This window comes from Loxodonta africana, chromosome 1, assembly GCF_030014295.1.
Source record: "Loxodonta africana isolate mLoxAfr1 chromosome 1, mLoxAfr1.hap2, whole genome shotgun sequence".
NCBI classification, from domain to species: domain Eukaryota; kingdom Metazoa; phylum Chordata; class Mammalia; order Proboscidea; family Elephantidae; genus Loxodonta; species Loxodonta africana.
This window is the reverse complement of record NC_087342.1, coordinates 188,876,696-188,904,133: the sequence shown is the minus strand read 5'-3', so window position 1 is coordinate 188,904,133 and position 27,438 is coordinate 188,876,696. Positions and strand designations below refer to the sequence as shown.

Genomic DNA, 27,438 nt, shown 5'->3' with positions numbered 1-27,438 from the left:
AACAGTTTGGTTTTGGTTTGGTTTAATCAAAGGTCAAATTTACTTTATTTTCCTTCCTTCCTTCCTTCATTCCTTCCCTCTTTCCTTCCTTCCTTCTCTCCTTTCCTTCTTCCTTTCTTCCTTCCACCCTCCCTTCCTTCCTTCCTTCCCTCCTTCTGTCCTTTATTATTCATGACATTGACTTTTTAAAAATATCAGATCAGTCTCCTTGTAGACATTTTTTGATCAGTCTGATTCTTTCTTTGGGACATTTGTGTGTGTGTGTGTGTGTGTGTGTGTGTGCTTTAAGTGAAAGTTTACAAATCAAGTCAGTCTTTCATACAAAAGTTTACATACACCTTTCTATGTTCTCCTAGCTGCTCTCCCCATAATAAGACAGCACACTCCCCCTCTCTACCCTGTATTGCCTGTGTCCATTCAACCAGCTCCTGTTCCCCTCTGCCTTCTCATCTCACCTCCAGACAGGAGCTACCCACATAGTCTTATGTGTCTGCTTGAACCAAGAAGCTCACTCCTCACCAGTATCATTTTCTATCTCATTGTCCAGTCCAATCCCTGTCTGAAGAGTTGGCTTTGGGAATTGTTCCAGTGCTGGGCTAAAAGAAGGTCTGGTGACCATGACCTCCGGGGTCCTTCCAGTCTCAGTCAGACAATTAAGTCTGGTCTTTTTACTAGAATTTGAGGTCTGCATCCCACTGTTCTCCTGCTCCATCAGGGATTCTCTGTTGTGTTCCCTGTCAGGGCAGTCATCGGTGATAGCTGGGCACCATATAGTTCTTCCAGTCTCAGGCTGATGGAGTCTCTGATTTATGTGGCCCTTTCTGACTCTTGGGCTCATATTTACCTTGTGTCTTTGGAGTTCTTCATTCTCCTTTGCTCCAGGTGGGTTAAGACCAATTGATGCATCTTAGATGGCCACTTGCTAGTGTTTAAGACCCCAGACGTCATTTACCAAAGTGGGATACAGAATGTTTTCTTAATACATTTTGTTATGCCAGTTGACCTAGATATCTTTGGGATATTTTTTAACATGTTCTCTGTGCCCAGTGTTTGATCAAACTGATGGGTAAATCTATGGCTTGACTGGATTCTATGGATATTCTGGCAAAAATACTTCAGAGGTGATGCTGTATACATGATATTACCCTCATCAGGAGGCACAGGATGTTTGGATTTCTCACTGTGCTGTTGTTGTTGAAGCTAACTTCTGTTGAGTTGATTCCAAGTCATGGAGACTCCCCGTGTGCAGAGTAAATTTGAACTCCATAGGATTGACAAGGCTATGATCTTCTGAAAGCAGATCACCAGGCCTTACTTCCAAGGTGTCTTGGGTGAATTTGAACCGGAACTGAAGTTCTGAGGCCAGCACTTAACCATTTGCACCACCCAGAGACTCACCGCCATTACAAATGGTTCTAAACTTTATTGTTCATTTCAAAGTTGCATCCCCACCTTGCTACTCTTTGTGAAGTGATACTTGGGCGTGTTGGCAATATTAGTTTCCCATCAACCTTTCATTCAACAGTTTTTGGTATCCTCTGATGCTTCTCACTGGACTTAATTGTTTCATTGGGGTAAACGGAAGTTTTTGTGAATAATTTTTACTGTTTTGATGTACAAATAGGTAAACCGTAAATATACCACTGAGAGCAATAAATCTTACAGAAACTGTAGTAGAGAAGATCCAGCACCTAACTGATGCTCTTATTCTCTTTTGGTTACTTGTGTTTTGGAATAACTTCATTTAGTATTTAAATAGCTCTCAAGCATGACTGCACTGCCCTTTCAGCTGATTAAGCTATTAAGTTTGAAGTTAAACGAGCATCTAGTTGTCATTTTCAAGACACTAAGTGGCTCTAGCAATAACCTGGAATGTAAGTCCATTAATCAAAGGCCTGTCAAGTGGAATTGTTTGTAGAGCTTGTTTATCAAAGCAGAGCATAAAAGAATAAAGTAGAAAAGAATGTGGAAAAGCTAGTCTGAAGAAGGCCGGAGATTATTTCTTTTTCTGCTAATTCTTCAAGATTAGATTTAAAATAGGTTTCAGGTGACTTATAGATAAGTGAAAAATGTTGAAAAAGCTTAAAGTGGCTTGTTTTAAAAAATATTTGGCAGTAAGTGAGCATTTCTGCCTAGAACTCTTATTTAAACCTTATCTTTGCTTTGCAGCTGTACCTGGGAAGAAGGAAGAGAAAACAACCAAGGCAGTGGAGCAAGGTAAAAAAAAATGAAGGAGGTTGACGTTATCTTCTTTAGAAAGACAACAACATGAGGAGGAAAACACTGGAATCAGAAAGGCGGAAGACAATAACCTTTAAATCTCTCTATGTCACTGCTCTGGCATGTTTTCCTGTGCCGGGGGAATGAGGCAGCAATCTGAGTTTGTCCTTCTTTTGTGTAACTAAAGCTTTGAACACAAGTTCAGAACAGAAACCACAAACTGCTTATTTACGTCAGGAGAAATGCTGAAGATTGTCGAGAAGAAGGAAATGATCCTGGGCTACTAGTAGGCATAGTTCTGTTTGACTTGTGGTTTTAACATGACCTAAACGATCATAGTTTGAAGAATAAAAATGACCCAATTCTACTTACATGAAATAATTTCTATTGCTTTAAAAATATATGTAAAAGTGAAAACAAAAAACAACAAAAGTCAGTTATCTGAATTTTATGATGACTTCAGCCATGGATCCTTCCAAGAGGTCTGATGTATCAACATTAACAATCATAACACTACAAGCTAGTTACACATTTTGTTTTTATTTATGTAGCTTTGTAATAAATACACCACTCCAAGAAGTCCTTGAGACAAATATTAAAGTACACTAGCCTTAAAACGTTTAAAGTGTTGTTACACCCTCTGTCAGAGCTCAAAGGTAACTAATCATTTTAATTGCTGCCTCTTCCCCACCCTTGTCTGCTTTTGTCTATTGTAAAAAGGGAAAAATCAGAACTAGCAATAATTTTTTCAAGAACAAACTCAAAGTAATTTCCCCTCTTAAATGTGAGATGCAGTTAAATTCCTAAACTCCGAACTTGAGAATTTGTTATAAATATAGCAAGAAAAATCCTTCAATTTCTCATATTTTCAGCAAAGTAAAATGAGGTTATGAATTCAATTAAGTAAAGAGATGGATCCCCACCAGGCTTTTCAAAATAAAATCATATTATAACCACATTGAGAAAGCTTGCAAATTAATTCTGACTTCAGTGGATTTCCTGAAATTTAAAGATTCAGTAAGATGTTTCTTTCTACTCCTTTATCAAGAAAAATGGCTATATTTTAGTCTCCAAAATACAAAGAATAGGGGTAGGAGCTGTGGATCTGAATTTCAACTCCTTCACGTAGATAAAGCACTGAGGCTTTCCTTAAAAAAAAAAAAAGAAGTTATTTCTACCTCTCTTGCCTTGTTTGACAAGATGTGGAGCTCAAATAAGAACACATATGTGAAAGGATTTGAAAAATGATAAATTCTTATGTATGCATATGGTATTTACTTAGGCCCTCTTCCTAATAAAATCAGTTTCAATTCAGGAGGCAAACTATCCAACTACTTTGATTTCACTGAGCTCCGTAGTTTTCCCCCTCTAGCATGTATGTGTGGATTACTCGTTTGATAACACTAGTAGATTGCTTTTATAGCCACAGCACATTAAGAGAAGATTGACCAGAATATAAAATGCCCACACTAATAATTTACCTAGCAGATAACTGATTTATATCCAGATTGCTTCTTTTTTTCATTGCTTAAGTGGTAATGTCAGTTTCATAAATTATTTAATATTTCCTTAAGTGGACAGGAAACTGGAAACATCTCAGGAAATGTGAACTTATTTCCTCAGATGATTTTATAATTCATTTTTATCAGAAATACATTTTATCTTATGAAAACTTAGGTTCTTAGATTATAGATATAAAAAAAAAAACTAAGAATTCTTTCAATGGGTTTTTGTAGATTGACTTAGAAAATCCTTGCAGGGTTAAATAATTCTCAAGCAATGGTCGCATATTCTTCCAATATAAAAATCATAAGAAATAGCATACTCAGATGCCTTGTATATTTTTGTAATTGTATACCTGTGATCAATCTGGAAAGAATTTGATCACTAATAACTGATGTGAAAAATGCATATATTCTGGTTTTAATGAAACGAGGAGTTTAAATGAGAATAAATCATAAATATTGACATTTTACAGATATCATAATATTTGAACATTTATTCATAAAATGATGGTTTCAGGTTTCTTCCTTAATTATGTAGTTGTTAGCTATTTTCAAAAATATTTTTTTAATATATATAACTAGTTCATAATGCATTGAAATACAATTAAGTAGTCTTAAAGACTTGTTTATTTTCATTATTTAAGATTGACCTTGTGGGCATGTATGATGGAAAAAAAATGATTTTTTTTTTTTTTTTAATTCTTAATAGATTTCAAAGATAGTTTGTGAGCTAGGTGTCATTACATATATTTGAGCCCCCAGATTTAGTCGACTTTATAATTGTACTTGGAAACATTGATTAAGCTAAACTTATATTAGGGGAAACGCATATAGTGAAAATGCGTAAAGTGGAATGAATTCTATGTTAACGTAAAATGGTAAACTAGACCGCATATCATGTAAAAAATAGAAGCTTAGTTAATCTAACTGCCCCAGAAGTTTAAAAATTTCGGTCTATTTTATCTCTAATTTATGATAAATCATGTACTGTTCTATTATTTTTCTCTTGAAGATAATAAATTAACTAACCTCCAATTTTGAGTACTAAGAAGCTCTTTACGGAAAAAAACTGTCACATTAAAGGCACACACACACACACGCACACACATCATGAACTGCTCCTCTTTGTTTAGAAAGCAATTACCTAGAAGTAATTAAGCTTGGCTGCTAACCAGGAGGCCAGAGGTTGGAATCCACCAGTGGCTCCAAGGGAGAAAAGACTGGGATCTGCTCCCGTAAATATTGTAGCCTAGGAAATCCTATGGGGCAGTACTGCTCTTTCACGTAGGGTCACGATGAGTCGAAATTGACTCCACGGCACACAACAAGAACAACATCAGGAGATTGACAGGTCTCCTCAATAAATGCTTTTCTCAATAAATGTTGCTATCTTCATAATGAGAACAAGGAATGTCAAAGATAAAAAAATTACTAAAAGTACTGCACTATTGATTATGTTATACTTAAGTATTTCATTTAGAAATAATAAGTTGCATTTCATTAAGCTTAATTTATTCATCTGTTAATATTTGTCATATTTAATTGTAGTTGTATATTTTCCTCCTTGGAATTTCATTTCAAGTTTGTCCTGCCCTCCCAAATCCCACTTCACCCCCAGTAGAAAATCTTAATAACATAGGCTTGTCACTAGCCAGGTGGGACAAAACAGCCACTCTAAGGAAGCAGTCAGAAGTTTGTCACTTACTGGGGCAGAGAAGGAGGACACCAGTATAAACAGCTACCTTTAAAGATCTAAGTTCTAGCTACATTTCCTAGCAGTTTCCTGTTTTCCATTTCCTCTTATCAAAGCAACTTAAGTCCAACAGTGAAAAGGTGAAGGAAATAGTTATAAGTTAAAAAAAAAAAAATCATCTTTCCTTTTCTTTCTCTCTTTACCTGTGCATCACTTGAGTCCTTTTATAACTCTAAAAATCTCTTTTAAGAAACTATGGTAATGTCTTGCACATAAAAATAGTACGTGTTCAATAAACATTTACAGGGTGAATGAAAGCATGGAGGAATTGTCGGGGAAAAGAAAATTAAGTGATCCAAATTTCATTAATCTGGAATCTTTAAATATTGGATAACTATCGGAAAATTAGATTTCCAAGAGTAAAGGTTACCAAAGATTTCAGAAACCAGAATCTAAATGAATAGATCATTTTTCTCCCTCATTATAAAGTGGAAATAGTAAATGGAAATTTATAATTAAATATGCATTATTCACAAATTATATCATTTTTATTATGGTAATTATGGATGGTGGTCTTACTTAAAACTGCCTATGGTTACATTTTTTTATGGTTACATAGTCATCATATGGACAAAGGTACTGAAAAAATTATAGCAATTGAAACAATCACATTGTGAATTAAAAAAAAAAAAGATTAAAATGTAAAATAAAATTAAATAATTACCTAATTGGGCCAATGTAGTATGTGTCTAAATTTAGAAGAGTTAGGCCATAGCCTGGGTTTTCTTATATTTAAAAATAGGGATCTGAATTAAGTGATTTCTAACATTTTTTCCAAATTTAAGAATTTTCTGTTCAACAAAATATGTAAATAGTGTGCTCCTTACTTCAGAACATAGAGACTTTTTTCTTCTTTAGGGCAAGGCTGGTCTACAAGGAGTCTCATTTCTAAGATTTTAAGATCCAAATGCTAAGAAAAAGCACAGGTTAAAAACTTGAATACCAACAGATACTTCAGTATTCTAAATATAAGCTGTAAGATGTATTATAGAAATATTAAGTATAGTTTGTCACCCTCTTGATAATTATAAATCACTTCAAAATCCAGTTAAGTAACTCTCAGTAGGTTGAAAACTGCCATAGTTTATTGGAGATGTATAAAGATGGCCATGATATGCCAAAAGAGAGATCTCCATGGAAAAAGACTAAATAGAATTTGAGTGTCTACTAACCACCCAGAATAAATGCGAACACAATTATTAGACATTTTACTAAGAGTAAACTTGAAGCAAAGGGATCATAAATCTGCCAATTAATTAATTTAATATATTAAAAAATTCCACTTTCCTTAATTTAAGAAATGCTTTTAAATTCCTAAACAAACTAATTGGCATGCATCTGTAGAGTTTCTGCCTTTCTTTTCCTTTGATGCTATTCTGTAAACAATGGTGTCCTACATAATTGTATTCATGTTTTAAATTGCCACAAGAGCAAGGGAAACTCAAATGCAATTACATGTTTTGTATATTTGAAACTGTCTTCAACTACCTTATCATATTCTTCTGTTTTCATGCACTGGTCTGTTAGAATTCTATGATGTGTACTGATTGTAGATTTATCCCATACTTTCAACTGTATGTTAATAATACCCAAGAGTAATTATTTCCCTGAGAGAAGCTTATTCATTTGAATAATGAGTGTTTCTATCTCTTGGTGTGTCAAAATTATTTTTAAAAAAAGAGAGAGAAATAATTTTATATTTAAAGTCAATCAAGTGAAACTCTAGGTTTAGATAATAAATTTAAAATGTATTTAAATATTTGCTAAAAATGTGATTATAAAATAATCTATTTGCACCTGTTGGACTAAGTCATGCTGTTGACCCTCAATAAATGTTAAATGATAATAACAATACTATTGATCTTGTGAATTCAAAAATTTTCGACACTATTTTGTGCTTTGGTTGTTTAATATTTATTGAGCGCCCACAACAGGCTAGGCGCTGGGGAAAGGGTGTGAGGGGCATGGAGTGGGTCATGGAGAGAAGATGGTCTAATATGGAGGTTATGCAACACATGTGAAAACGGGCATGCTCTGCTTGCTTATATATTGTCAAGAGGATCTTTGGCAATCCTCCGCGGTCTCACTTGCCCACATAACTCATTTCACTTCTTCATACTCTTCTTTCACTTAATAATTTTGAATTAGTTATTCTTACAATTATTTTATCTCCTTTCCTTCTCGTCTTCCCTCTCCCCTCCCCACCTCCATCTCTTTACTAAATAAACAAGCCTAACTCCTACCTATCACAGCGGAGAAATACTATTCAAAGGACATTTGTATTGTTACATTGATTTCTCACAGAGTACCACCTTCTGTCACACAATATTTCGTTCGTTTGATTCAAACTTTTGTTGGCAGGAAAGCTGTCCACCACTAAGAGAATTTTGGCATAGTAAAGGGGCACTGTGTGTCAATACTGTTGATGAGATTTGCAAGCAATGCTATGAGATATTCATTAATGAGGTACCTTTATCCTAAAAATCAAAAGTTCTTTTTTATTAATGATCATTCCTCTCTAATAAGCTAATGTGTAGTTCATTCAACCTCATTTTATGCAGGTAATGGTAGTACCTACATTTTTGTTTCCATTCAAATATTTTACTTTTTGATCATCAGGAAAATGGACCACTCTTTTGCTCAGTGTGGCCTCTGTGCCCATCTTTTTTGTCCCTTTTCATAGAAACCCTACGGATTTTGGAGAGAGGGAAAATAAAACTGTAATGAGAACTTCCCAGGAATGTTCCCCTGTCTTTCATTTGGGATTCCCATACCTTCAGCAATGCTCAGGTCAGAGGATCTGATGGGCAGATGGGCTAAATCAAGTTACCTGATGTTACCAGAACATACCACATCCCTAAGATCAAGGTGTCACTCTTGCCCTGAATTCATTTCACCACTTCCATAATTCATCAATGAAGCTTCTTAATGGAAAATTTATCAATCTTTTAGGTCTTAAATGTAAACAGCTTTTGAAATTGAATGTGTGTCCATTCTTCATCTACTTTATAATAGTTAAACTGTCTTGATTTAACTTCCAACAATCTTTATGTAAAACAAATAGAATGCAAATATAAACCATTTCTTAAAGTCCAAACTAATTTAATTATAAACATGAATAAAATTGTATTGAGAACTCTAAAGTTAATCATAGTGCAGTTCAGATTTCTTATGGCAATGCATTACATAATTTAAAGTAATTTTAAAATAATGTAAATTTTGTATTCTTGTTCATTGTCCCCATCTTAATATTAAGTCAATGATTCTTTAAGATAACCTTAAACCTATAATATGCCATTTTCATTCTCTTCGTAAGGAAATTTTTGTTGCAAATACTAGATTTCCATATACAGATTTTGATCACCATCACCAGGATTTGGAGTGTAAAATCAATTTTTAAATATTTAAGATAGGCATTCAAAAATTAAAATTTTCTTCTGCAGAGAGAGTAATCAATTTTGTTTGATCCTCTGATTCTATACTAAACTATATATTTTTTAAATACAGAAATTCATTGAAGTGTTTACCATACTATATGCCAAGAAAATACCTCCTCTCAGGCTTAAGAATATTGAGCTTTTTTTTTTTTTTTCCTTCTATTATATTTACTTCCATTTCTGAAACGATCATGATACCATGTATGGGTTGGATTTATTTTTCCCCTTAGGAATTTTTAACAGAAGGTGTATTACAAGTTGCTATGACACAATGCAAATCAGCCAGAAGCAAAAATTGTTTCCTGAGATTTGTCCTCCTTTTTATAAACTTATTTTTTCCATTTAGACCTGTTTTATACTAAAGTGCTGTTTAGGTAAAAAAAGAAATTGCATACACTTTCTTGAATAAAATAGCTTAAAATCAATTGTTACACCATATTCTGGAACAGATTAATGCAGTTTAAGCTACAGGGTCTAGAAACCCAGTTGTAAAACTCATCTGAAATAATCAGCTTTAAATAATGAAGCATTGTCATTTTCTTTTTATTGTAAATTAAATTAGGTATTTTACATCAAATTATTTCAAGAATGAACACAAATTTATCAACATGCCACGGAAAATTTACTTGTACATTATTGACTACTACTAGCCCAGTGTTTCACAGATTGACAATGTATTATAAGTTAATTGAAAAGCAATTTTTAAAAAGTCAAAATTCAATCCAGGTCTTTCTTTGAAATTTTGGAATGGCAAAATATAGGTTAAAAATGATGATTTGCTTCATTAGTCTTTCAAAGTTTGGACTTTATTTCACTTAACTTAGTGTAAGAAAAAAGAGGTACTGCTTTGAATTGCAGTGTTGGTGAAGAAAATTGAATATACTATGGATTGCCAAAAGAATGAACAAATCTGTCTTGGAAGAACTACAACCAGAATTCTCCTTACAAACAAGGATGGCGAGACTATGTCCCACATACTTTGGACATATTACCAGGAGGGACAAGTCTCTGAAGGAGGACATAATGCTCAGTAAAGTAGAGGGTCAGTGAAAAAGAGGAAGACCCTCAATGAGATGGATTGACACAGTGACTGCAACAATGGGCTCAGGCATAACAAGGATTTTAAGGATGGTGCAGGTCCAGACAGTGTTTCCTTCTGTTGTACATAGGGAGCCTATGAGTAGGAACCAACTTGACGGCACCTAACAACAACAACACTCAACCAAAATAAAATATCTATATTCCCATCAAAGGAGCCAAAAATCTTGACAATAAAAAGCATGGCAAACAATTCTTGACTTAGAGTTAACACCTTGCAACAATGGTCCTTGAAGATTAAATAACTGATGAAAGCTAGTGATGATTAAGATACATTAACCAGACTGTACAAAAGAGTGCAGAGTTCTCAAAATAAAACTTAGGGCTATGACTAACCCTAACACTAATTTGTTCTGAAACGTTGATCTAGTAATTTGCCCTGTCCAGCTTCTTTTTCTAAACCAGAATTATTTTACTAAGAAACCTCTAGTGATCTTCCAGCCCTGTATCTGTATAATATTCATTTGTAAAAAATGTCTCCCATGCCTGAGACAGAAAAAAGAAGACTTTGTCTTCTGATTGCAAGTACTATCTTGCAGTCAGAAGACAAATTACAGGAAAGGGGAAAAAAAGTACAAAAAAGAGAGTCAGATTCAGATTCTAAAATGAAAATATTTTAAAATATGGTATACATAGACTAGAATAGAATGATGACATTTGAAATATTTACTGGTTCAATTAATCAGTAAAACCAAAACAGTTGCCATTGAGTTGATTACCCTTCTGGGTAAATTCAAACCAATGACATTTTGGTTAGTATCTGAGCGCTTAACTGTTTGTGCCACCCAGGGTCTCCACTGGTACAATTAATTACACTTAAATTTCAAAAAGTACATCTCAGGAACATTGATTTCCCACTCTTGAATCCTCAATTAAATAACATGAAAGTGAGAATACTCAATTAAATGACATGAATGGGTATGAGGGGCATGGAGCCGGTCATGGAGAGAAGATGGTCTAATATGGGGGCTATGCAGCACATGTGAAAACGGGCATGCTCTGCTTGCTTATATACTGTCAAGAGGACCTTTGGCAATTCTGCGTGGTCTTACTTGCTCACGTAACACACTTCACTTCTTCACATTCTTATTTCATTTAATATTTTTCAAATTATTTATTTTCATAATTATTTTCTTTTCCTTCTCCGTTTCTTCCTCCCCTTCCCACCCGTCTCTTTAATAAAAAAGCAAATCTAGCTCCTACCTATCACAGCAGAAAAATACTTATTCAAAGGACATTTGTATTGTTACTTGATTTCTCACACAGTAATTTTTACTTACCACCTCCTGTCACACAATATTTGGTTCATTGGATTCAAACTTTTGTTGGTAGGAACACCACTCATTGCTAAGAGGATTTCAGCCTAGTAAAGGGACAATGCGTGTCAATAATGCTGGTGAGATTTGGAGGCAAAGCTATGAGACAGTCATTAACAACGTACCTTTATCCTAAAAATTGAAAGTTCCTTGTTATTTATGGTCCAGCCTAATAAGCTAATGTGTAACTCATTTGACCTCATTTTATGCAGGTAATAGTCGTACCTACATTTTCAGTTCCTAATTATTTCAGATTTCCTTCACTTAAAAAAAAAAAAAAAAAAACTTTGCTCTAGCAGCGCTTTAAACATTTTGATGGATATGTACGTGTAAAAGCTAGTTGAGGTCTGAGATGGTCAGAAGGGGTTTGGCTGGAGTAAACCAAAAGCTAATACCATTTTAGTAATTCAGACTTGTCTTTCCCTCAGCCTACCAGTGTGACAAAGTGACTCCCTCATAGGGCAAGAACCTCATGTCTAAGTTTCTTAAGTTTGATACAGTATTTTTTGTAAAAGTTCCATTTTTTTATTTTTAAAAGATAAACTTGATCTACTCAATAAATATTTATTGAATGTCTCTTTTGTGCTGGAAGCACAAGGATGGTAGCCTGGAGTTTAGCCAATGTTTGGACACATTCATAAAAAATGGTGACAAAGGTACATACACAAGGCAGATAGGCCCACAGTGGAAGGACTGACAATTTCTACCTGACGAAATAAGAGAAGACTTCACAGGAGTACTTGCATTTGTAATGGATTCTGTCATTGGATATACATTTGCCGTCAAAGAAGGAGTAGAAAGCCATCCCAGACATAAGGAACAACATGAGCACACCATGTGGTGTGAAAGCTCATGTGGCTGAGTATAGAAGTTTATGGAGAAGCAGTGAGCCAAGACTGGAAAGTTACACTGAGGCTTGGTGGTGAAGGGACCTACAGTATCCTGCTAAGAAATTTAAAATTATGTCACTCCAGCAGTGAGTAGCCATAAAGATCCTAAATCCAAACTTGTTTCTACCACTGTGTCAATGTAATTAACAGTTTTGCTCATAACAAAATATGATACATACTGAAGAACTGACAATATAAAGTCATTACTGCCATTTTGTTTTGAAATAATCCAAACTGAAACCACTAGTCATTCATATTCTCCTGATTCCAGAGACATTATTTTTTTTTTAATTTTTTTCTGTTCCATCTTTTATTTGCTTCCCTCTGTGTCATGGACATAATTTTAGTATCCTGTGTGCCATCATTACTGATTTTCATAGATAAATTCATGTTTTCCATCAAAACTGTCAAATATTGAGAATTTCACACTGTTCAAACTAATTCTTGATATTATGTCAGTGAAAATAGTATAAATGATGCATAAGCATTTAGAAAAGTTAGACAAGTAATTTCTATCAAATGTTGTGTGTAATCACCAAATTTGGAGTATATGACTAGCAAATACATTATTTATAGAGGAATAAATGCTGTTCACTTTATTCATTACTCTTTCTTCTCTCAAAATTAGCACCTTTAAAAGAATAGTTTGTTTTTTTAAGTATTCATGTATTTAAATTTTTAGAGATAAAATCCAGATCTTGAACATTTTGTCAAAAGTTGGTCACATTGGTTATTCAGAGGCAGAGGCTGAGAGTCAAGAATAAATGATGCATTTGATTATTTCCCTTTACATTTTATATTATATCCCTCTAAATTAGGGGTTTAACCCTGGTGGCGTAGTGGTTAAGAGCTACAGCTGCTAACCAAAAAGTCAGCAGTTTGAATCCACCGGATGCTTCTTGAAAACTCTATGGGGCAGTTCTACTCTGTCCTATAGAGTTGCCATGAGTCAGAATCGACTCAAGGACAACAGGTTTGTTTTTTGGGTTTTGGTAACCCATTACTTAAATCATCGAGTATTTTACCCCAAATCTGCACAAGTCTGAGTCAGCAATACTCCTAGGATTTGAGAGCTCCCAAACAGAAGCAATATCTGTGGATATAATTGGGGCCACTGATAATTCTGAGGCATAGATAGTCATGAAAAGCAAGAAGAATAAAGAAAGTAATACTATCTTACTATTATTGGGGATCATAAATTATTTTATAAAACTCACTTTCATTATCTTCTGCCACTATCCCATGAAGGCAATGTCAATATTTGTGTGAAAAAAATGGAAGACTATCTAAATGCACCATCTTTAAACCAAACCTGTTGCCGTCAAGTCGATTTGGACTCATACCAACCCTGTAGGACAGGATAGAACTGCCCCATAGGGTTCCCAAGACTATAAATCTTTACAGAAGCAGACTACCACATCTTTCTCCTGAGGAACAGCTGGTGGGGTCAAAAAGCTGCCCTTTTGTTTAGCAACCAAACTTTTAACCCATTGTGTCACCAGGGCTCCTCTATCAACATTAGTTATTGTAATTTCAGATCCTGATTTATGCAGATACCACCTACAAGATTTTTACTTTGACCCCTTAGCCAGGTTGGGATTACAAAATTGGGACATAGTTACCTCTGAAAAGTGATCATAATGATTGCTAGACTTCTTTGAAAAGACACTTCATGATATAATAAGGTCAGCAGGAAATGTGGCAAATTTATTAATTTATTAAGCAAATAATTATGATTTCCTTCTTTGTGTCAGAGGATATGGTCTCTGCTTCAGGAATAGCATTTGGAAACATATGACAGGCTGGCAGTTATGAAGAGCACTGATGTGATTTGCTGGTGTAATTATGTTCACTGTCCACTTTTAGAGACTATATGTAGTGCTACTTACTTTATAATCCACTTCCTGTCTACCTGAGGAGCATAGTGTAGCAGCTAAGCTCTGACTTTGGAGTCTGATGGTCTGAGCTCAAATTTCCCAGTGAGGTTTAGTAGATATAACCCTGGGCAAGTTATTTACCTCTCTTAGCTTAAGCCATCACATCTATAACCCATTGCAGTTGAGTTGATTCCGACTCATAGTGACCATATAGGACAGAGTAGAACTGCCCCATAGGATTTCCAAGGGGTGGATGATGGGTTTGAATTTCTGACCTTTTGGTTAGCAGCCAAGCTCTTTAACCACTTTACCACCAGGGCTTCATCATATCTGTAAACTCTAATACTTACCTCTCTGCAGATGGGTGAGGATTAAAAGAGATCTTATGTAAAAGTGCCTAAACCATACAAAATAGAAGCTTTATCATCCTATGTGGGTACAGGAAAGATCAAGACCTAGCCCTGCTCTCAAGGAAATAACAGTCTTGTAATAAACATTCCTTCTTCATGCAAAAATGGCAAGTTTGATATGTTAGGTTGAACATGATTACATGAGAAAACATTCATGACTAATAAAGTTTTCTTTGAGAAACAAAATCTTTTGCACTGGATTTAGGGATCAGTAGTTCACTGTCACTAAGAGATCATATTCTTTTCAGTTTCAAAACATTCAAATAGAAATTAAATCATGCTTATCTAATTTCTTATCAAGTAAAACAGTGCTAATTTTACTTGTTAAATCATTACATATTACTGATCTTTCTGAAAGAGATCAGCATAGATGAACTAAGGTGTACCTGATTGAGGTAAACATTAGAATTTCCATTATTAATGTAAAATAAGGACAAGAAAATCAAAGTATGTGTGAAGAGTGTATCCAATCTTTGAAGACAAGGTGCACAGGCTAAAAGCATCATAATTATAAAGTTCAGTCAGAATTTAGTTAAAGAAAATGTGTACTTAGATGATTTTAAGAGAGATCCCTCAGCAAATATAATTTGAAGAACTATCCTACTATAGGGAGAGTTTGTCAAAGGGACCAGCATACCGGACTACATTGGACTAGACTTTCTCTCTCATGGAGAATGCAGGCTACACATTAAAAAGTTCTTTAACAGTTGGCTGTTTTCAATTCTTATACCATGGTCCATGTCAACGTTTTAACATGTTAACATGGCCTAGCTTGAATAGCATGCCACAGTGCTTGAATAATTGATGGAAGCTCTTCAGATGTGTACTTACAAGGCATTATACAACTTAGTGCTTTCAAAACTCAAGAACCCTCCTCCCCATCATGTGTTTATTATATAGCGTACCTTTCAGAAAACAATATATATAATTCCACTTATTTATAATTTCTTGAAATATACCTGACCATAGTCTCACTGATGAAGATCAGGGACCACAGCATTCAATATGGATTACACCTCAACATAAGATAAAAAAAAAAAGTCCTCAAGACTGGTCCGATAAGCAACATCATGATAAACAGAGAAAAGACTGAGGTTGTCAAGGATTTCATTTTACTTGGATCCACAACCAACACCAAGGAAGCAACAGTGAAGAAATCAAAAGATGCATTGCATTGGTCAAATTGGCTGCAAAGACCTCTTTAAAGTGTTGAAAAGCAAAGATGTCACCTTAAAGACTAAGGTGCACCTGATCCAAGTCATGGTGCTTTCAATTGCCTCATATGCATGTGAAAGCTGGACGATGAATAAGGAAGACAGGAAAACTGATGCCTTTGAAACGTGGTGTTGGCGAAGAATATTGAATATACCATGGACTGCCAAAAGAATGAACGAATGTCTTGGAAAAAGTACAACCAGAATGCTCCTTAGAAGCAAGGATGGAGAGTCTACATCTCACATACTTTAGACATGTCATCAGGAGGGATCAGTCCCTGGAGAAGGATAATGGTATCCTTGGTAAAGTAGAGGGTCTGCAAAAAAGAGGAAGACCCTCAATGAGATGGATTGACACAGTGGCTGCAACAATGGGCTTAAGCATAATAACAGTTGTGAGGCTGGCATAGGACTGGGCAGTGTTTCGTTCTGTTGTACATAGGGTCGCTATGAATTGGAACCGATTCAAAGGCACTTAGCAACAACAACATAATCTCCAAGTATTGACAGCACCGTTCAGAAAGGATTCCAGCCAATTTTTAATTATTCTTTTTTAATTAGGTTATCTAATCAGATATAAGAAATGATATAAAATCAAAGCAAACCGTTTTGTGGTCAAGTTGATTCTGACTCACAGCGATCCTACAGGACGGAGTAGAACTGCCGCATAGGATCTCCAAGGAGTAGCTGGTGAATTCAAATTGCCGACCTTTTGATTAACAGCTGAGCTTTTAACCCCTGTGCCGTCAGGGCTCCAAGAAATAATATTGGTGATAATACCACATTATTCTTTTAGTAAAACATAAAGACTAAGAAATAAATGTAATGAGGCCTCCAAGGTAAAAAAAAAAAAAAAAAAAAGACACAGAGACACAGATGAATAAATATAATTGAATTTGAAGTGTTATAACTTAAAAATTATTAACAGACACATAGAAAAAAAGTTTTTAAATGTTAAAAATATGTGTACCAAGTTCTTTAGTTCACAGAGTTGGGAGTGATTAAATGTATCATTAAGACCAAGAGAAAGTTAAAGATGGCTTCTTGACCAAGTCATAGTTAATTACAAAATTAATGGACAGTGTCCTGAATAAAATCAAACTCTGAGAACATCTTTTCAGGAACATTTAAAATTAGTATTATATAAAACAATAATATATTTTCTTTTTCCTCATGGGGATCACAAGCAAATATTTTCAATCATTTAGACAACTTGAGAATGCTTTTCTCAGTAATTGTTTATATATTTTATAAGTTTAAAATAGACTAATGTCAAAAAATACCTTTTCTAAAATATCCCTAGTTGTCAAAAATTATGTTCAAATGAACATAAAACAATGACAAATGCATGTAAGGCATTCACATATAAAATATTAAAACAATGCAGTATCACTTTAGGAAAAACACAGTATTACTTTAGGAAGCAACAGAGATGTTATTAAACAATTTAATATTTTTGATACTGTATGGTATATCTTACAAGTCTTATTCTGGGAAATTATTTGATATATTTGAACTTAGGGATAGATTTCTCCATAAGACCAAAAAAAAAAAAAGTTGCTGTCGAGCCTACTCCAACTTAGAGCGGCCCTATAGGACAGAGTAAAACTGTCCCACAGGGTTTCCAAGGAGCGGCTGATGGATTTGAACTGCCAACCTTTTTGGTTAGCAGCTGAGCTCTTAACCAGCGCACCACCAGGGCTCCAGATCTCTCCACAGGGTTCATTAAATTATTGTTTCCTTCAGAAGAGGCTAAAAACTTTCATACGTTGATCTTATTCATTATGCTTATAAAAATAAAACAAACCAATAAACAAGGGTAAAGAACCTCAAATCAGCAGACATATATATCTACAAAAAAGCAAAGAAAGACAGTTTTGAAATGATGTATCTGAGTCCTTCAGTAATGCTAGGCTTTAAGAAAGGTGAAGAACTTTTTAGTTTGGTCCTGTGCACAGCCAGGAGGGTTGAACTGGCTGATGATTCTGTTAGGATACTTTAAATCTCCCAATTGTCTTTTTCAGTCTAGCTATGTTTGGTATTTGTCATCAAGCCAAGGGCACTCCCAAAGAAATATTTTTCTTAATATTCTTATAAAATGTTGTTAATGATAAACTGATATTGAACTAGATCATTCTGAGAAATGAATGGTAAATAATAGCCAGATCAAAGCTATTTAGTAATTACAGCTATTTTGTTTAATCATACTCAAGTATTCACTGGTTGAGAGTCAAAATAATAAAGTACTGGGGAAGCATTCTATTGATGATTTTCTCTGTTATAAGATCCCCCATTATTTTTCTCTCATCTTGTCAGTTTCATGGAACTCTTTTTTCTTGCTTCTTGTAGAAGGAAACACTATCGCCCTATATACATTTTATATTCTATAGAATGATGTTAGAGGAAAAAGCAAAATCTGTTATATATTTATTATTCTCAGTTTAGATATATTCAGGATCCCAACTTAAAAAAAATTGTTGGATATGTTGTTATTGAACATTTTTCTCTAAAAAGAAATAGTTTTTATCTAACAGATTTTTTAAAGCTCGACTTGTATAGCTCTTTTAATCACAGTCCATACGTATTGTTTATTTTTAAACAACTATCACTAGATCTTCAGAGTTTATGAAATGAATATTATCACCAATATATGAATAACATATCAATGTAGGCAAATTATATGAGAATGGATTTGAAATATGTAGGTAAAAAGTTATAACCCATGACACTAGTCTTTCTTTTTTGCTTTGTATGTATTATTAAGAAAACATTTTTTTAAAAAACTTTCTGGCATATTTTGCCTTTATAGACTTGGTTCATTCACTAGGTCAAGTCAATCTGGTGTGCCTGACCCAGGCTGTCATGTTTTCAACGGACTTATATGCATGGGAAAACTGAACAATGAAAAAGGAAGACCGAAGAATTGAAGCCTCTCAATTGTGGTGTTGGTGAAGAGTATTGAATATACCATGGACTGCCAAAAGAACAAACAAATGTCTTAGAATAAGTACAACCAGAATGCTCCTAGGAAGCAAGAATGGTGAGACTACATCTCACATACTTTGGACATGTTATCAGGAGGGATCAGTCCCTGAAGAAGGACATTATGCTTGGTAAAGTAGCAGGTCGGGGAAAAAGAGGAAGACCCTCAATGAGGTGGATTGACACAGTGGCTGCAATAATGGGCTCAAACATAACAACGATTGTGGGGATGGTGCAGGACTGGGCAGTGTTTCATTCTGTTGTACATAGGGTTGCTATGAGTCAGAAACGACTTGACGGCACATAACAACAACAACAAGTCAATTTGTGTGACCAAAGCAAATAGTATTTGCTTAGAGTATTAAGGAAACCCTGGTGGCATAGTGGTTAAGTGCTACGGCTGCTAACCAACAGGTCAGCAGTTTGAATCCACTAGGCGCTCCTTGGAAACTCTATGGGGGAGTTCTACTCTGTCCTACAGGGTCACTATGAGTCGGAATCGACTGGACGGCAGTGGGTTTTTTTGGTGGAGTATTAAAAAAAATGATTGCTTATATTGATAGACTCTGCTTATGAAAGATTATAGATTGCTTTGCTTTTTGCAACACCTACATATAATCTGCACTTCACCTGTATTTCCAACACTTTTCTGGACATTTCCTTTTTGGATGTCTTGACATATCGAACAAAGTACATTCAAAGGAAATATAGTTTTCTCCTCCAAACACCACTCTATCCTACATTTCATATGTCAGTTAATGGCAAATTATCCTTCTGTAAACCAAACAAGAACTCAGGAGCCATTCTTGCCCTTTTATCTGATTAACATTCTAAATTCCATCCAATCTACAAACCTAAACTTATATGGCATCTTCTTTGTAAAAACCTACCCCCATTTTAAAGTAGAAATAGTGCTTTCTCTATTATCTATGTAACACCACTGGAGAATTTATCACATATTACAATATGTTGTCCTTTGCTAACTGTTCCACATACTATTTCTTCTATGTAGACCATTTATTTTGCTTACAATGTAGTTGATCAGAAATTCAGGAAGTCCTTGCTCAGGTATCTAATGTAATTGCAGTCAAACATTGGGCTTGGGCTTAAGTCATGGATCCCTGGATGTCCAGAATGGCTCACTCAGATGGCTGGAAGTTGATGCTAGGTGTTGGGTGGGAGCTCAGCTGGGGCTGTTGACTGAACTACCTACACATGGTCTCTCCAGCATGGCGGTCTCAATTACACTACTTACATGGCAGCTGGATTGTCTAAAGCCAGTGTTTGTAGAGAAGCAGATAGAAGCTGTATGGCCTTTTCTCATTTAGCCTTGGAAATCACACAGCATCACTTCTACTGCATTCTGCTGGTTACAAGTGACTCACACTGTCAAACTAACTGACCCTCCTGGCTCAAGATCTGCTAGATCTTGATCCCAGATCTAATTCTTATCTGTTAACCTAAATTGTTTTTTGTTTTGGTTTGTTTTTTTAATCTTTCAAGTTCTGTCTTGATACCACCTGCTTAAAGCCTTTCCTGATTCCATTGTTTAGCTATAGGAGACAACATTGGTGGCTGAGTTCAGAGAGACATTGGTTCAAATCCCAGGTCTTGTACTTAGGAGCTACAGGAATTTGGGACAGTTATTCAATCCACTTATGTGAAAAGAAAGAATAATAACAGGATCTACCTGTCTCATAGGGTTATTGTGAGAGTTAAATGACAAAATAGCAGAGAACATTGTCTGGCACATAGTAAGAAGACAATAAATGTTATTATTGTTACCATATCTCTTTTTCCAAAGCCCATTTTCTTTGTACCTTTCTTGTATCTGTCATAGTCTTCCCCTTGTGGTAATAATTTGTGGGCTTATTTTCTATCATCTGCATATTTATTTCAGCATCGTACATGCAGCTGATCCTAACAGGCATCTCTATGTTGAATATCAACTCAGTACCTCAGTAAACAAACATGTGAAGAAATTTAAACTTTGTTCTCTATTGCTTCTTGTAATCTTTCCTCCCCATGATTCCTCTTGCAGAAATTAGAAAAGAAAAATATGGGAAGACATCTTCAGTTCTGAAGGACAAAGGTAATAGAGTCAATTTAATATAATATTATAAGTTTATTAGTAAAAATATCTGAATGAGTGCATAGTACATTATAAGTATTTACCTTGCAGATGTATGAGCCAAAATTGTACAGATTGCATGCATGTTTTTGAAAAATCATATTTACCTGTAACTCTAATACTGTTTTCTTCTTCACTATGTCCCCCCAAAAAGTGCATTGCACCAAATGGTACCTGGAGAGACTGTTGAATTGGTTTCTGTTTTCCTGTATATAGCCTCAACAAGAACAACAAAATTAAATGTGAAGCATCACAACTAGGTGTTATTTACCTTAATTTTGTTCTTATGTACACTGATCAGTACCGCATTCAATAATTATTTATTGTGCACCTAACATGAATCGATAAGTACAGATACTCACAAAACACTGGGACTCCAAGAAAGGCATGATCTATGCTGTCGTGGAATTCATGGTATTAATTACATAATTAATTAAAATTACAAGAATGATAAAAGAGATATACAGGGTGCTATGAGAGGGTATAATAGGGTAACTTAATCCAGTATGTGGGATCAGGGAAGGCTTTGCTGGAAAAGTTATACTAAGTTCAAGTGAGAAGGATGAGGGGTTAGCCAGGCCAAGGTGTGGGGGATGGTTTGGGAGAAATCCAGAAACAGGGCATCTGCTTGTTGCCAGGGCACCTGCTCTTTGCAAAGTTCTTTGATACATACTTTACACATTTTGTTTCAGCAAAATTGTGCTTGCTACCTCAATTTTATAAAGAAGCTGAGGTTTAGATAATGTAAGTTAGTGTCACACTGTGGATTAGAGACAAAGGCAAGATTTAGTCAGCAGTGCCCAACTTTAAAGTTCATCCTTTCATTTTAATACTGGTGCTATGTTTTCCCTAGAATAGAGTTCTTCTATAGGTACTCATCAAAGCACCCATGAGTGTAGAGTTCATTGCATGAGCCTGGAAAATCTTTGAGGCATAGATCCATCGGATATGTAGCACAGAAAAATAGCCTTGGTTCTTTTGCTGCTAGGATGACTCCACTTAACTTCTGCGGAGGGGTTTAGTCTATTTTTCTCCAGTGATTACCTACACTTTGGGAAAGGCCTTTTTCCATCCTCTGCTCTCATTTTATCTGACAACTAAAACAGTGTCCCTGGTTATGTGAGAACCAAAGAACCATTGAAACAAACCACTATGAAAATTCATATATATATTATTTGCAATCACAATTTGTAAAATCTAAACATTCCATCCTTCCTATAATGTATTTTGTTAAGGAGTAATAAGCACTATAGTATGAATACATTTATGTTAGTCTTCACTTACATCACAGGAATTATTTAGATCATATATTATCATTTGAGGAGCCCTGTTCGTGCAGTGGTTAATCAAGCACTCGGCTGCTAACTGAAAGGTTGGCAATTCGAACCCACCTAGCAGCTCCAAGGGAGAAAGACATGGTGATCCATCTGCTTCTAAAAAGATTACATACAGCCTAGGACACCCTACAGGGGCAGTTCTAATCTGTCACATGGGGTTGCTATGAGTCAAAATCAACTCAATGGCACCTCACAGTAACAATTATCATTTATTATAAAAGCAGCTGGAAAAAAAAAAGGTTGGGGCTTACCCCCAAAGCTACCCTTTAGGCAATGATAATTATCAAAAATTTTAATTACCACTTAAAGGTATCACTTGTGCCAAAGCCTAAACTAATTGGAAAGAATAGTTATAATAATCTGTCCTGGAAAAGATTATTTGGGGAATTTAAATCCACACTGAACACTTCCCAAAGTAGTCACCTTTCACTTCTATTATTATTTTTACTGTTATTAATGTACAATTGCCTGCAATTTCCTAGTGAACACTTCTTTCTCGATGTAGAATTTCCTACTATTAGCAAGATGACTCCACAATCACTTGAAAATCCTGCATATAAAACTTCCCTGCATGTGATCACTGATTCTGGACAATTTAAAATGCACCGCTTTTTTATTCAAGCTGCCCTAATGCCAAAAAAAATTGTTACATATAAGTTGAACAATGTTTCATAAGAATTGTATTAGTGCCATTCCTTTAATTTATGAATATAATTAACCATTATCAAAAATCAAAGGAAAAAAATACAATACTTTTTATGGGATTTTAGGGACTTTGAAAACCTCTGCAGTGTTACTGTTTCTGGAGAGCCTCTTTGGAACTTACTGCCATGCTATGGTAGAATGGGAATTCAGCAACTTCAACTGCTAAAAAGCCACTTAATGGATTGGAATCATTGTATTCTGTGAGTTATGGCTCTTAAATAGCTAAGAAGTTGCCAGTCTCTCATAGATTACAGCTGTGTGCACACACCCAAACCCATGTTGATCAAAACACTGCAATTCTAAATGTACAGCCAGAATTCTCCTTAGAAACAAAGATGGCAAGACTTCATCTCACATTCTTTGGACATGTTATCAGGAGGGACCAGTCCCTTGAGAAGAACATCATGCTTAATAACGTAGAGGGCCAACCAAAAAAAAAGGGAGACCCTCAAAGAGATGGATTGACATAGTGGCTGCAATGATGGGCTCAAGCGCAACGATCGTGAGGATGGTGCAGGGTCTGGCATTGTTTTGCTCTGTTGTACATAGGGTTGCTACGAGTGGGAGCCAACTTGACCACCTAATAACATCAAATGTAACATTATTGCAGATAAATAATTTGGGATGTCATTTGTCTTGAATAAGTGATAATCATGAGTGAATCAGGCATTTGGAGAACACTAGGTTTGCATCTTTGTTTAAGGAGATGTAGAAAGCTCTAGGATAATTGATCCAGAGAAGAGGAACAGGAGAAAGACAAATCTTGCTGGCTTTTGCTGCTGGTTTAGCTGTTAAGTTGCCTGGAATAATGGACTCACTTAAATCCTGTCAATGCACACACAGGGGCATGGTATGCTTATGTGGCCTTGAGCACTCAGAAATCAGAAAACCCTGTTAGTTACCTGTATTACTGACTATATTACTTTTAATACCTACTCCTACCCCATCGCCATTTGCTTCTTTCAGCTGGTCTGATCTATCTGAAGATGAAAGATTCAGCCATGGAAGCCAAGAAACTGTAAACCAAACTCGAACACTGAAATAAAGAGATTAATTAATTGCCCTTTCTCTTGGAATGCAATAGTGCTACCTTTAGTTTCCTCTGTTAGGGAAGCAGTGTGATAGATTATCAGAACTGTTTCCTGGTTTTGTGACACAGCTCTGTATATGTTTGGATCTACTACCAGGGGGTTCTCAACAGAGCTTATTTTGCTCCACATCCTGATAAACTGAGTGATTATTCCCATGTGCTGACGCTCAGGATCACTCTCCTGATGAGTCTCCAGAATCTATTTGTCTTCACCACACTTCTTCTTGGCTAGTCACACTCAACAAACCAAAGCTAGTGCGAAGGTTGGGGAAAGTTATCTGAGGACTCTGAAACTGTCCCCAACGATGCTACACTTTCTCATGGATGTTCATCCCAGCTCATTCCTGCTTTTTCTCTTTGTGGGTAGTGTAAGGGGGATGGAAAGCCTGAAACTGTCTTCTCATTCCTTCTCGAAATTTTCCTTCATCACGGTTTTCTTGCCCTGATTATTTTGACAAAGTTTTAGTTTATATTACAACACTACTAAATACTTTTTGGGCCCTGATAATCAAGATTCATAAACACCCCTGTAGGCTTTTGGATAAATGCAAGATCTATGTTAGTAAAAGAATGTTCTCCAATTTTATGTTACTGACAAACAAGACCGAAGAATTGAAAGGTGCCTTAAGAGCTGACCCAAACCACTGATGTAATATTGTTTCTCTTTCCTATTAGAGAAGTGCGGGAATTCTCCATATTTTTGTCAGATTTAATATCCCACTTGCTTCCTTGGGTAGTTAGACAACCTGTAGGCTTCCTATATGGGGTCTAAATCACTTGGAATCAGAACGAAACTGCGAGGAAATGAACTTCAGGAAAGTCAACGCAAGTGATAACCCAAGCTGGAAGAAGCCATCTTCCTGCTAGCAAAACCACTTCTATTTTCTGAGAACTTTCTCCAGAGTTTAAAGTGATGATTTTCAAATACCCTATATAACTGTATCTCTTATTCCACCACTTCCTTCCTTCTCTACTTAAAGCAAAGTAGTGCTGGGCCCTTTCCCTAAGTCCTATATTTTATAACTGCTTTGATTTCACAGGAACGTATACACTCACCCTTTTAAATCAATGTGCTCGATCTTGAACTCTGAGACCCCAAACATTACACTCTTTCACGCCACTGAGCATCTGTCCTCACCACCACCACTCCTCATTTCACAACACATCAATTCTTTTGGTTTAGTCAGGAAAATCAGAACAGCAGATTATTCTCATCAGCTCAGGGTGGGGTGGGGGGAAGCTAATAAAACTTCCCAGTGTTGTTGGTCAACCTGTGGGTCTTAATTTCATTATCACATGCAGAAGGATAGTTTAAAAATCTACCCTATTTACACTTAGCACTATAAATAACAACACTGACATTTCTTTGTCACCAAGACCATTTTTTAAAATCTGCATGTGTACGGATATCTAGGGCTATAGTTTATCTACCACGAAAATCCTTCTTTGAGGGACACAGTCTTTTTGATAGAACCCCTAGATCTAGTCTTGACTCAACCAGAGGTGCCTGGACTCACAAGTGCTTGCTAGAGTGGCATTGCCATTTATAAGTGCCACCATCACATTCTCTTCTTGAAGCATAAAGTGGGAGTAGATTAAAGGGCTGTAAGGATAGTAGATGCTATTTCCAAGCACCTCATATGCTTGCAAAAGCTGAACAAAGACGACCAAAGAAGAATTAACGCATTTACATTATGGTTTTGGTGAAGAATATTGAATATACCATGGTCTGCCAGAAGAATGAACAAGTCCATCTTGGAAGAAGCACAGCCAGAATGCTCCACAGAGGCAAGGATGACCAGACTAGTCTGATGTACTTTGGACATGTTATCAGGCGGGACCAATCTTTGGAGAAGGATATCATGTTTGATAGAGGGTCAGTGAAAAAGAGGAAGACCCTCAACGAGATGGATTGACACAGTGACAACAACAATGGGCTCAAAAATAGCAATGACTGTGAAGGCGGCACAAGAACAAGCAACATTTCATTCTGTTGTGCATGGGGTCACTATGAGTTGGAACAAATTGGACAACTCCTAACAGCAACAACAATGAGGATAAATCTCTTTCTTCCCAACCTTTCCCACTACATTAAAACTCATCAGTAAAATGAATTCTGAGCTTTAATATTACAGAGGAGGCAGAAAACTGGTTTACCTTTTATTTTTTAACAGACTGTTGAGGAGGTATGATGATGTCCCAAGTCATTGCCCTTATATACCCCTGAATCCTATGGTATTCTCAGAATCACGTTGTATCTAAAGCTGGTGGAACAAATTAAGTTTTGTTTGACTTACTTTAGCTCGGGTAAAAGTGTTTAAGATTTGGGAAATTCACAGATGATGTCTCAAATTTTATTTTTGTGTTATTCTTGAAATTTGTTTCACTTGAGTCTTATGACAAAAACACCACATTTAGCATAAAATATGCAGAATTTTCCACTTGGCTGTTTATTTTTGAATCAACATAGCCTGAAATGAATAAACTCAGTTAGTGCTGATTATAACAGTTCTGGGATACTTCTAGATGCTGAAGTCATGTATTTTTTTAAATTACAGATAAAATAAGTTCTTATCCATCCAAATGTCCATTTTCTTAAGCAAGCAAGTAGATCACAGCTTGTTCTACAATTTACAGTTACACTAAATAAAAACGATCGAAGTATGGCTGTATTCTATGCTGTTGTATCTTTGTCTCTGTATGATTCATATCACCTTTGAAAGAAAGCATCGTGCCATTTCTACCCAGATTTCATCTTAGTTATCACTCACTGACTCCACCATATATGTGTTCTCAAATCTTTTTACTTTGGCTTCAAATAAATGTTCAATGTTTCTTTCCAGAGCCTGTTAAAGCGAAAGAAGTGAAGATTCCAGAGGTTCCAGCTTCCCTAAAGGAAAAAGGTAATATTGCATAATGAAACATGAAGCCACATTGATCTGCCTATTGCGTATTCTGTTATTTGCAACAAAATATCATTTCTTTTTCAGGCTTTTAAAAATAAGAGCTTTCATATGCCCTGATACGTTTTCAAGCAAAGAAAAAGAACTTATTTCCCATTTTCAAATTTGAAATAGTGCTATGAAACAACAAAGGAGAGAGTACCCGAGTCAGACATAATAAAAAAGCTTTTAAAAATGCACATTGTTTTCTGATTCCATGGGTCTGTGGTGGAATGTAGTGGAACAAAGAACCGTAGGAATAGTATCAAAACCAAAGTCTTAAGAAAAATAGAATACTTAAAATTCCTTGGAATAGTTTGCTATTCTCTACATTCAGATTTAGTAGAATCCTAAACAAGTTTTACAGTAAGAAGACATTCAGTGATAAACTAAGTTCAATCTCTTCATTTTATATATAATTAAAACCTGAAAAGTCAAGATTTTTAATGCTAGTAGTTTGTGGCAGATCCAGCCTTCAAACTCCAATTTCCTAACTCAAGCATTGAGTTATTTTTAAAGCATCTTATCGTT

The 27,438-nt window shown here is 35.5% G+C and overlaps 1 protein-coding gene across 1 annotated transcript; it reads left to right on the top strand.

The window, feature by feature from the left end:
* The first annotated feature begins 1,875 nt into the window (after nucleotides 1-1,875).
* Nucleotides 1,876-26,976, top strand: LOC135232303 (triadin-like). The gene is made up of 4 exons (XM_064290411.1): nucleotides 1,876-2,217; nucleotides 20,744-20,794; nucleotides 26,809-26,868; nucleotides 26,956-26,976. Exons 1-4 carry the CDS (start codon nucleotides 2,070-2,072, stop codon nucleotides 26,961-26,963), a joined length of 267 nt encoding a protein of 88 aa, XP_064146481.1. The 5' UTR covers nucleotides 1,876-2,069; the 3' UTR covers nucleotides 26,964-26,976.
* Nucleotides 26,977-27,438: the final 462 nt, after the last annotated feature.

Bases quoted from the DNA above. Each gene is read 5' to 3' on its own strand.
- LOC135232303 (XM_064290411.1), top strand. From the start codon at position 2,070: ATGTTGAAAAAGCTTAAAGTGGCTTGTTTTAAAAAATATTTGGCAGTA. The intron at 2,218-20,743 runs GTAAAAAAAAAT...TTCCTCTTGCAG, and splicing joins AACCAAGGCAGTGGAGCAAG to AAATTAGAAAAGAAAAATAT. The intron at 20,795-26,808 runs GTAATAGAGTCA...GTTTCTTTCCAG, and splicing joins TTCAGTTCTGAAGGACAAAG to AGCCTGTTAAAGCGAAAGAA.